Genomic DNA, 13,185 nt, shown 5'->3' with positions numbered 1-13,185 from the left:
AACTTATTCCATACGCGCAGAACCTCGCGCACATGAACACGCAGTCTTTAAAAAAAGCCCCTCGGGTGCTGAGCTGACATGACAGGTGTTGATAAATGTCAATGTCTGCCAGACTGTGGCTTTCTCTATATATTCATCTCTTTATGATCACAACACCCACAACATGTCACATTTACGACGTAGAAAATAAATAATAATAATTATAATTATAAAGTGGGTTAAAAAAATATTCGGACACATTTTACTTTAAAAGAGACAGATAAATAAATAATATATAAAACAATGACAGAAATAAAATTTACTGAAATAATATTAAGCTTATAACCTATATATATATATATATATATATATATATATATATATATATATATATATATATATATATATATATATATAATTTAATCTTTTTATTTATTCTTTCATTACATTTTTCTACCTGACAAAAATAAGTCGAATTACTATAATGAACCTGGACATTTTATGTATGTATGTATTTATTTATTGAATTGTTATCAAATTACCATTATTCTCAAAGGTTTTAAATTGATTACACTTAAATATAGTAATACTTTTTTTTTATTATTATTAGCATTAATTGAGCATTGCAGAGAGAAATGTGTTAATAAAGAAAATAAATGTCACAGTATATAATATTCCTAAAAGCAGATTTTTAAATAAATAAAAAAACAAACAAATAAATAAAATAAAATTATATTACGGTGATCACTGCAGAAACAAATGTGCTAATCATAAAAATAAATGTCACAACAGTTCTAAAACATTCTTAAAAGATGGTTTCACGAAAGGAAAAAAAGATCTCTCCCTTTAAATCTGAATTTTCTTTAAGACTAAACATCTTGTCAAATGTGACAGAACATTTAGTCAAGTACTTTGTTGCTATTTCTGCAACATCTTTGAGATCTTTTGCCACTATGACAAAGCCATCTTTATAAACTGCTTTGGAATAAAGAAAGAATCTATAAAAAGCTAAACTTTGCTTGTACAAGACTGAAAGTAAAGCTGTTTTGCAACTACACACTGACCTTAAAAGAGAACAAGCAAGCATGAAACTAACTTCTGAACATGACAAAAGCAAGCAGAACACTCATTATGCATTCAGTTATAATAAACCTATGAAAGCAGTTGCGCATGTACAATAGTCTGAGAATAGAGTACCATATGAGTTGCATAGGTCCTCTTTTTTTCTCTCTCCACCTGCATGCCCAAAATGCATAATTACCCTCACAGGGGAAAATGAATGGAGGCCAGAAATAGAGAGACACACTGGGCATCTCCCCAGCCTGCGCCCGTCCTCTGCTGGCAAGCTCATTGATCAGGGGGATGGAGGGAAGAAGGGAGCGTACGGATACGTGCGGGTGAGGCAGGAGATTCCGGGTCCATGGGGCTGGAAAGTGCCGATGTTAACAAATCAGAGCAGCTGCTGGAATGTGAGGAGGGAGGGAAGAAAAAAACACCGCCTTTTGTGTGGGTCAGTCTTATATAATTAGTCATTTTGATAGCATACCTGTGCGCCTGGGTAAAAATAACACATCAGCACATCGGGAGGGGGTTTAACACACACACACACACACATGCACACGCACACACACACACCCACACAGAGAGAGAAACTTAACACAAACACATCCAAAATGTATTATTTTGGTCCTAGGGAACGAACAATGTCACTTTTAACTGTCAATAAGCATCTTTTGAAATACTGTTGTTTTTGTTGTTTTTTAAGGTCAAAAAGCACTTTATATTTTTTATATATACAAAAAAAAATATATATATATATTAATAAATATAAAATATAAATATTCCTATATTATATTTTTTAAGCCAAACGTTACGTTTTTCTATTTTTATTTGAACTGTATAGTAATAATGTAATCTTCTATAAATATTATATATATATATATATATATATATATATATATATATATATATATATATATATATATATATATATATTTATTTATTTTTTTTATTTTTTTTTAAATTACAAATATTCTTTTTCATATGTTGTATTACACTTTAAATTTCATGTTTTTTTTCATGATTTTTAAATTATACATACGAAATTTAATTTTTTATTAAGGTAAAAATTAAATAAAAAATAAAATATGAATGAATTAAGAAGTTACATTCCCGTATAAAAAAAAAAGAGAGAGAGTAAATATTCCACTGGCTGCAATTGTAAAATGGATTAAATGTCCAATAAATATAATGTTTAATACATAGTTTTACAAATAACACATTGCACACTAGTGATTCGTAGTTTGCTGGAACTGAACTAGTTTTGACGAGGGGAAAAAAGCTGTCAATGTATTTGTAGCTCATTATGTAGAGTTGTTTTATTGGTGCAACTGCTGTGTTGGTTTTCGCAATGAGAGTGTTTTTGTCAAGTGGCTGAAGCTCTTGAATTAAGTTTGGAGCTCATGGTGAATCTTCTTCCTAGCAGGAGCTCGGCTCCACAGGAGCGTCTGAAACGCTCTTAACCCCACTGTGGGAAGCAACTGAGACTGCTTCAGTTATTCACCTCTCCCTCTCGCCCCAACATACGAAAGCTGCTCCCATTCCTTCCTCAAAAATGATGATCTCCTCTTGCACCTCAGCTCATTTCCCCTCCTTTTGGGGAGGAACTGGTGTGTTGAGTCTGAAGCAAACCATCTCTCTGCTGCACGGCTGCAATTCATCATCATTTTTATCTACGACGGCTTTTAATTGGATCCTATCAAACTCTCCCGATAGTCCTCATTTTGCTGTAGACGGCGTAGAGGAGATTCTGGCCGAGATTTTTCTTCCCTTTCTCCCCTCTGTTCCTTTCCATCATTGTGTTTTCTCTGTCAGTCTCTGGTTCTCTCTCTCTCCGGTCATTTATCTGAGCTGAAGGTAATGTTGTAAAGCAGAGTCTGATAGCATCAGCCTGTTCTGTTCATCTCCTGGGTCCTGAGCTGTGGCGCTCCGAGAGAGAGCAAGAGAGAGTGACTTTAGGCCTCTTGTCTCATCTTTTGTACACCCATCTTCACTCCTTTATTTGACTTCCTCTCCTTTACCTCTTTTCCACCAAATCTGAGCTGGTGCTAGGGTAAAATCTATGTAAGTTGCCCACAAACAAATGCAAAACATTTGCCTTTTTTAATGAGTCTTAAAGGAACAGTTTGCCCCAAAAATGAACATTCTGTGGTCATTTATTTTTAAACCTACATGACATTATTTCTTCTGTGGAACACAAAAGAAGAACATGTGAAGAACGTTTCAATTGTTTTTATCCATACAATGAAAGTCAATAAGGTCCCAAATGGCACTGAGCCCTATTGACTTTCATTGTATGGACAAAAAAAGAAGACATTTATCAACATATTTCATTCAGTGGAAGAACGTTCAGTTGTACAGGTTTGGAACAACATAGTGAACAAAGTGAGTAAATGATGACAAATTTTCATTTTAAGTGAACTATCCCTTTAAGGATTTTACACTAGAATAGTGTTGGCTATTACCATACAATAAACACTGCAGCTATATTTTCTCCTAAATTGAAAATCTGTAGTAATTGTATTACTAAATTAACAAATAAATAAAATAAAAATAGCATAATAAAATAAATAAATAAATAAATAATAATAGTAATACAATTAAATAAATTACATATCAATTATGGTATTATTGTAAGTATTGTGCGCTAACAATGAATGACATTTATTTTTACAGCATTTATTAATTCTTCAGTAATATTTATAATATACTATTTATTTTATATTATTAAATAATAAAACTGAATCAGAAATGTGCATTTGCTTTGTCCTATGATTTTTTAGCCTACAGAATAGCAAGAGAATGAGTAAAAAAAAATTAGCAATAACCTACATTAATAAGTTGTTTGTTCATGCTAGGCATTGTGGTAACTAATGTAAACATATAAATCCTTGTTGCAAAATACTACTCAATGTTTATCTTATCCTAGCATTCCCATCAAGCATTTTTTCAATGTCCCACATTAAAAGTAAATGACTAGCAAACTAAGTTGTGATTAAAAACACTGCAATCAGGATGTCAGGATTCAATCAATGTTAAAAAAGTGAGTTTGCTGCATCAGTCTCAAACTCTAAGCATTACACATTACTTTTGTCAAGTTTGAATTTCTTTTAAAAGAAACAAATTCATGGCTATCTGTATCTCGACAGACGGCTATACACACAACCCAAAGTCAGATAATAAGTTCTTCCTCTTCAGTATCAACCTGCTAATGCTCAATGATGTTCTTCCTTCTCAGCACATCTCATCCTAAGCTTTATATCCTTTGTTTACTCAATTGATTGAGTCTGGACTGCCCACTTCCCTCAGCGTCCCAACACACCGTCGTGTTTTATTAACCCGTCTCTCTATTGTCTTAAGCAGAGAGACAAAGGATCGAATTGATCAATCTCAGGCAAACACAATCAGCTCCCCCTCCCTAATCATACTCCACCAGCCATCTGCCCACTGTGAGCCTGGGACTCCACCTGCCAGCTGTTGCCTGGGATCTACCTGGCACACGCCTGACCTCCAACGCCCAGCGCTGAGGAACGCCGCTTGCTATATTATTCTGTAACTCCTGAGACAAACACATTCACGATCTGGTATGTCTATTTTTGTGCAGTGCAATCTTAAACATTTGCTTTTGCGATACATTTTACATTGTTCTGGCAAATTCTTTCAAATCTATCACCATGATAACTTTTTCTACATAGCAAACACAGATGAGTTTGTATCACTTGATTAGTGAACGCATATTTAAATATTTTGCAAATAAAAGTAATATAAAAAAAAAAAATTGTGTATTGATAGCAATAATGCTTTTAATTGTATTTACATTTGACCAAAAAAGTACTTGAATTTGATTGATAAAACAGTGGTATTCAAACTTTATTCCATGATGAAATGACTTTGTAAATTAAAAAAAAAAAAAAAAAAAAAAAAAAAAATATATATATATATATATATATATATATATATATATATATATATATATATATATATATATATATATATATATATATATATATATATATATATAATATACATTTCACATGCCTGTTGAACACTATTGTTTTATCATTTGAAATGTAGCATTTAACCTCTATATATTTATATAAATATATAGAGGTTAAATGATACATTTCAAAAGATAAAACAACTACAAGGAAATTAGTTTATAAATTGACAAAAAAAAAATAGTGAAAAGTAATATAAAATAACCTTATTATGTAATATGCTGCTCCCTAAAACTGCAGACGATGCCCTTAAAATTGCCTTTTTCAGAATCGGTGCTGTTATGGCAAAGCAAACAGTTCAAATCTCTCTGAATTCAACAGAAACCTTAGTCGGCGTCATAATTAATCATTTGGATGGAAAAGTTTCTGCGACGTGAATGAAAGGAACTGCAGGGGCTTTGGCGGGTGATTCATATCCGACCTGCCGTCTGCAACCTCAGCCAAAGTGTTCAAACACGGAAATCCTTGGAATGTTCCCGGACCGATTCAGCCAGAGCCTATTGACGAACAGCCATTTAATCTGGAAGGAGTGACTCTGTGAATGACTAAAACAATAGTGACTCTTGATCTATGCCAAGGCCTGTCATTCTAAACATGCTCCTACTTCTGGTAATGGAACTCTCACGCAGGGCTACACAGCACTCATGCTAAAATCACTGCACGCTAAGTAACTGATAATTGCTGGCATTTAATGGTGTAATTGCAGTGGGATCTTAACACGGCTGTAATTGCGGCTCTCATTAGGAGTGACAGGCTGTCTGAATACCCAGCAGCACAGAACCATACCAGGCATAAACCGCAGATGACCAGGGGAAAGTAAGGAAAACCACCTTTCTTACAGCTTTGACTGAGATAAATTGACCTACTGCTATTCATCATTATTAAAGAACATCAGCTATACAATCAGAGTGAGCTTTGGAAGTATTTAGTAAATTAACAAGCTACTTTTTGTACTTAAACCACAACATCCGAAATTAGAATAAAGTATCAGGACTTTCTAATTGAATCTTTTGAGAACAAAGGGGGATTTTCTTAAGACTGCTCTTTTTTATTAAATAAAGGGGACGTAAGGTTTTAAAGCTTCAAAAAAGGAGACAAAAGCACCATAAAATAAAAGTCGTTAAAATGACTAATTTGCTATTTTCAATGCTTTTGAAGTCATGTGATAACTTCACGTGAGGAACAGAGCAAATTTTAAGTCATTATTTAAAAATTCAGTCCTTTAAAACTGTTCATAAGAGAATCAGCAATGTCAATTTGAATCAATGCATGAATGAATCATTCTTTGAGTTGGATCTTTTCAGTGAATCGGATGATCCGGTTCACAGAAGTACAACTTACACAAAGTTATCAAAGGACTTCAGAAGACTGAGTCATATGGACCACATTCATGATGTTTTTAATAGTGCTTTTGAGTCATTTTATGAAACTCAAAAGCTCCAGTACCCATTCATTATAAACGAATGGAAATGAGTGACTAATACAACCAACAGAATTTCTAATTTTGTCTTCCAGAGAGGAAAGAAAAACATAAAAACAATTGTCATTTTGAGTAATCTTTAGACTACCTTTACGAAACTCTTTCAGAACAAATAGATAGTTGGGAAGTCGATGGCTACCATCAACCGTTTGTTCACCAACATTCAAAATATCTTCAATTGTTTACAGCAGAACAAACAAACTATTAGAGGTCTGAAACAAATTGAGAGTGAATAAATGATGACAGAATTCTCATTTTGGGTGAACTATCCCTTTAAGGAACCACTAAAACACCTGTATCGCTTCCACCTTCCTTTGCAAAATCAGAAGAGAACAGGTCTCTTATCAGCTGGCTGTTTTTTCGCTCTCGTTGACTGTTAAAGTTAACATCACTCTGGCTGATGCTTCCAGCTAGCGGAGACAGAGGAATAGCTTTTCATCAGTGACGCGCCAATCGCTGTTGATTTGAAACGGCTGCGACAGCAAACAGTCGATAAAGTCTTTAGCGAGACAGCTCTCTGCAAACTCTTAGCCGTGTAATTAGCTCAACCTCAGTAACACCAGGAATCTCAACACAAAAGAGAAAGAGGCTGCATCCTATAACGGCCATCAATAAGGCATGTTGAGAAGTGTCACGGTCCCATCAAACACCCGAGCTTCCTATCTCTGCCACTAATGACTGCCTTTGCAAAGCAGTCTGTTAAAACGATAACAAGTGGCACGTGTTTCATCAGGCCCTAATGGTCCACCAGTGCCTGCCCAGTGCCTGATGGGGTTTTGACAGCCAGACAAAATGTTGATTGGCCAAAAGTTAATGAGGGGGAAGGCTTGTGTCAGCAGTGCTGTAAGAAAATGACCAGCTATTTGGACTAGCATTTCTCCACCAATATTGGCCCTTAAACCACTCACAGAGATGTGACGATTTAAGGGGTCACAGCTTGTCAGAATGACTTTCGGTCCATTTGGCTGTAGCAAAGGTCCACTGGCCCATGTGATCATAAAATACACACGACACCCGCTACAGTATGTTTGGCTAGAAATTCTTTCTAAAAGAAAGAAAATCCCCAATGAGTGCCCATTAGCATCTCAACTGTTTCTACTAGACAGCAATGCAATCAAATGTAGAGCAAATTAAAGCTTTTAAATTAAAGTCTCCTATTCCAGTACTCTTATGTGTCTCTAGAGTTACAACCAAAAGTAAAAAAAATCTCAATAAAAACTCAAATATGTCTAATCAAATTACACACACACACAGAGAGAGAGACAGACAGATAGGTCTTTTAAGTCTTATATGCTTTATATGCAATAAAAACAATAATATTGCTTAATATTTTTTCAATTTAAATTAGTGCTGTCAAACGATAAATCACGATTAATCGCATCCAAAATAAAAGTTTTTATTTACATAATATATCTGTGTGTACTGTGTATATTTATGTACATATAAATACACAGCAATGCATGCATATATTTAAGAAAAATATGCATATATATATATTAAATATATTTATGTATAATTTAAATTATATGAATATAAATATATTCATGTAAATATTTTCAAAATATTTACTGTACATGTGTGTATTTATAAAAACATAATAAACATACACAGTACCAAAGAAATATTTTGTCATTTAAATATATTTAAATATGTAATTTATTCCAGATGAATTTTCAGCAACATTACTCCAGTTTTTAGTTCAAAGTTATACTACAAAGAAAGCATTGCAATATGTTCATTTGTTGCTCAAGAAACATTTCTTATTATTATCAGTGTTGAAAACAGATGTGCTGCTTAATATTCTGTGGAAACAATTCTATTTTAAGAATTCTTTGTTGAATAGAAAGTTTAAAATTACAGCATATTATATCTTTTTTTTTGACATTATTGATGACTTTATTTTACATCAATTTACTGTGTCAATAAAAGTATTGATTTCTTAAAAAAAAAAAAAAAAAAAAAAAAACTACAGATCCCAATCTTTAAACAGTAGTGTATAAAATGTGTTTCTACTGTTATTACTTCTAATGAAGCTAGATCTGATCAAACCAGTCTGGTTTAAGCAACAAGGTAACACATGAAACAATAATAATAACTAATAACTCCACAACATCTTCTGAACTATGAAAGAGCAACCTTTGAGAAAGAAACATCTTCACTAAACAAAATCACTCAAAACGCCAAATAACAAGTGTTTAAACTTACCATGGTCTTCTGACACTGTATGCTGGTGCTATTGAAGCGCAGTGCAGTAACACTGTACTCCTTCCCCTGAATATAGAAGATACACTCATAGTTCCTCTGTCCAGACTGAGGCTGCGGAAGATTCCGGGCCAACAATGTGATGGGCTTCATGACACCAACAGGGATGTAGATCTGAGTGGACGGCAGGATCTGAGGACACTCCTGCAAACCAAAACAAGACATTTTTATATTTAGATATTTTCAAGTAAATTTGACTGAAGAGACTCCTAAATCTCAAAATTACTTCTGTGAGATGAAAATTCAAACATTAAAGGTTCATTCTTGATTATTAAAGCTTTTATCTTTGTCAAGTGTTTTTATACATCCCATGAAGGATATATGAAGGATGCTAGAAGGACTTCAAGGCCGTCGCCACCGTTGTCATACCAACAGATTGGAAAACCAGGGCACAGAGCAAGATGCAATTAAGCTTTTCGAGGGCGTGTGCCATTTTAAAGACTTGGCATCAGCACCCGAGTTATGATGCCAACTGTGCACTTTAACTAGGCAGCAGCAGAACCATGGGCACAAGATCTTACCCGGAAAGACCTCTCCTCAAATGTAGACACTCCATCTCTAGTATTTGGCACAAGTGCATTTATACTACAAATTAAAAATGACAATTTTCTGCTTGAAAAAATAATTAAATGGCATAGTGAGGTGGCAGCTGGATTTCACAGACACATCTCATGTGCAACATAAAAAACCCAAACAAAACCTAAAGTAGTGCATGATGGAAGGATACAGCTAGATCAAAGCAGCATACGTTCTATTGATGCTTCGACAAAGAAGAAAAATTGGTAGTGCATCAGTTGGTTGAGGGAATCTCACAAAACTAGAAAACGTGTTGATAACATTTATATAAATAATGTATAACTCTATGCATAAAATGGGATATTTATAAAGATCTTTATTATTATACTACTATACTACAATACGTTTTTAAATCTGTTTAAAAATTATTTACAATTATAGAACAATGGGATTATTGGAAAATTATAGGAGATTATATACTTGTGTGTGTGTGTGTGTATTACATCTATTTAAGATATATTTACAGTTTTCACTTTTTTATACAATGAAAATAAGCATTGTATAAAAAGCAAAAAAAGGTATAAATATAAATCTTAATTATTAAATATTTAAATATTATTGTAATAAAATGTATTTGTTATTTGAATATAATACATTATAAATTACATATTTTATGTACATAAATGTATAAGTTTTTTTTTTTTTTTTTGATTGGGGTGACATGACTCCAACACATTAATTTATGATTTTATGTATGAATGAATGAATGAAACAAAATTAAATATATATATATATATATATATATATATATATATATATATATATATATATATATATATATATATATATATATATAATAATAATAAAATAAAACGTTTTTTTTTTTTTTTTTGTATTGGATCCAAAAATTAATGGTACTGAATGATTATCATATTCACGAATAATACTATTTAGACAGTACTTCAAACAATACACGCACCTCTAAAAAAAAACATTTGCAGGTGATGTATGAAAGATGCGACCCAGGGTAGCTGTTCCCCTGATCCATCCAATCACAGCCTGATAGAGCGTCTGAACTTGTTACCCTCATTTCCTATTTACCCTGCCTGTGGTTCTAATTGAATGGGAGGAGTACGGAACACCAGCGGCGTTATTAAAATCTACCGGAGATATGAGCTAGTGCTGCCACGGCAAGGGCTCTGTAAACAAACCTGATGGGAAAGCCACATGCGGCTCGGTGACTCTGCAGAGTTCCATTGGGCTGCTGGTTTAATTGCCTCGGGCGGCAGTCTCCTTATTAATACTGTGCTGTGCTCTCGATTCGGTTGTGACTGAATAAATAGACTGTGATGCAGCCCCCCACCCAACCCCCCAAATAGAGCAAGCCTGTGTTAGTGTTCAATTACTGTGTGGTACACAAAGGTGAGGGTTTCACTGCTAATGAAAAGGTGCAATTTGTTCAGAGTCAATAAAGGCCTGTATGCTGAGCACAGAGAGCTATTATCAGTTTTCCAAGAATACGGCATACAAAACCCAAAACTATATGTTCACTGCTAAAGGATTAAAAGGAAACGTGTTTACGCCGCTGGTAACAGTTGGTTATGGTCAGAATGATGTCTACATGCTAAATACTTACATGTTTAAAGGCTGAATTTTAAGCATATGTCCAAGAAACACAGTATCACCATAGTATCTGCATGTCCAAAATCTCATGAATACATGTCCAGTAAATCCATTCACATATGTGTGTGCGTGTTTGCATTGTATATGTTTTGAGCAGTTCATAAACATAAATGTTAAATACATATAAAATATAAATATATCAAATTATTTAATATAATGTTGAATATGTGAGTGTGTGTGTGCGTATAATGTGTGTGCAAAATTATGATATTTAATGTTTATTATAAATTAAGTTTTAATAATGAAAAATAAAGCAGTTAAGAAAATAAGCAAAAAGGTGAAAAAGCATAAAATATCTTAAATTATTATAATATTTAATTTATATAAAACTTTAAATATTGTAATATTACATTAAAATGTTTATATTATATTAATCTATTACATTATAAAATAAAAATTTTATGTACATACATGTGTTTGATACATTTATTTTTATATATATTAAAATACTTCAAATAAAATAATTTTTTTGATGTTTCATATACATTTTAAGCAGTTAAATATGCTATAAACATGTAATAAATAAATACACGCACACACACACACACACACACACACACACACACACACACACACACACACACACACACACATATATATATATATATATATATATATATATATATATATATATTTTAAAATAAAAAATGTAATACGATGTATAGAATAATACAAATGTGTGTATAATTATATTCAATATACAACATTATTGTTTATTTTTATATATAATATAAAAATGTAATGGTAAAATGTTACGTGTGTATAATTATGATAGTTACTATTTAAATGTTATGTTTTATATATTATATATTTAAGGTAGATCATCAATATAAATATATAAAACATACATATAACGATTTTATTTTTATTTTATTTTTTTAAGAAAATGAGGACTAATTTTATTGATTTATTTTGAGGTCTCATGACTTGAACATGTTATTAAAAGTACGATGGTACATTCTGATTGTTAAAACACCTAAAAATGCTTGAAGTACATATACTAAAGATCCACTCAGTATATTAGATTCTGCTTTGTTTACCATCATATAAGTTTCTATGGGACATATTTGGGCACATCTTCAAAGACGAATGCTTTGGCATCATTAGTTCATCATTAGTTCTGCTATCCCTTCACACTCAGCTTGTTTGTAAGTTTGTTTTTTCACTAAACTGCCATGAAATCTAATTACCCTGATTAGCTTGGCTTCATTCCGAAAATAATCTGCAAATGTGACACAATGTAATTTAACAAAGTCTATTCAGCTCGCAACTGCGCGAGGCAAAGGGAGAAATGATAAGAGCGGCTGAGAGCCAATCAGAGAAGAGGGAGAGCAGCTATCGGTCATGCTAAGCCACCTGACTGGTGCTGAGAGACACAATCAAAACACACAGGTGGAGAACAGATAGCCGTAAACTACACATTTAATGAAACGCTCCATCCATCTGATAAGAAAAAGATGCCTTTTACAAGAGATGCGAGACCACTGGAAAAATGGAAATGTGTGTTTGATAAGGAGTGAGAAAGAAAGGGAAAAAGGAATGGAAAAGGAGAGCAGAAAGGACAAGAAAAAAGCAACATTTAAAATATATATTCTTTTGGTAAACAAAGAAACAGACGCAAAAAGAAAGATACAAAAAGTACCATGGTACTTCTCAAATAGTATAGTTTTCCATCAGATATCATTACTGAACTGTGGTACCGCAACGGTACTTTTTTGTAAGAGTAATAAGACTGTAAGCAAGCACAAGCACTAAAGCAAAAAACGTGGGAAACTATTTTATTAAGTACAGACAGGTGTCAAAACAGGGTTGAAAGAGCAGATCAGATGGCACACTTGCTGAGCACAACGGAATAATGGTGTACCGCAGGGATTTCTTTGAAGTGTTTCACGTTTTTCTCCCAAATACTGCCTTTATTTGCTTTGAAATGACTGCGGCTCCGGTGAGCCGGGAATCCAGGTTATCACGCGGTGTGCGCCCCCACAGCGCTGAATCACAGAGTGGGAATGAGCTCGCAGCAAACTCACATGTTCAACTTCGAAAACTTCAAATCCATCTGACTGATGCTGAAGCATTCCACTGCGGCTTCTGGTGCAATATTTAACACTGTACTATACTGCATTAGAAATGCATGCATGGAACACCAGAACATTCCAGGATATGGTTACTTTACATATGGTTATTAGCCAATAAATAAAAGTCAGATCA

At 33.2% G+C, this 13,185-nt stretch overlaps 1 protein-coding gene across 4 annotated transcripts in view; it reads right to left on the bottom strand.

Annotated features, from left to right (window-relative positions):
* Positions 1 to 13,185, bottom strand: part of plxna1a (plexin A1a) — a 201,377-nt gene that overhangs the window by 58,514 nt on the left and 129,678 nt on the right. For all 4 annotated transcript variants that reach the window (XM_026200139.1, XM_026200138.1, XM_026200137.1 and 1 more), the window contains one exon: positions 8,722 to 8,922. In XM_026200139.1, coding sequence (XP_026055924.1) covers positions 8,722 to 8,922 — 201 coding nt within the window. The remainder of the gene's footprint in view (positions 1 to 8,721; positions 8,923 to 13,185) is intronic.

The sequence above is a fragment of the Carassius auratus genome, chromosome 23 (genome assembly GCF_003368295.1).
Source record: "Carassius auratus strain Wakin chromosome 23, ASM336829v1, whole genome shotgun sequence".
Classification (NCBI taxonomy): domain Eukaryota; kingdom Metazoa; phylum Chordata; class Actinopteri; order Cypriniformes; family Cyprinidae; genus Carassius; species Carassius auratus.
Note: the sequence above shows the minus strand (reverse complement) of the source record. Positions and strands in the feature narration are given on the sequence as shown.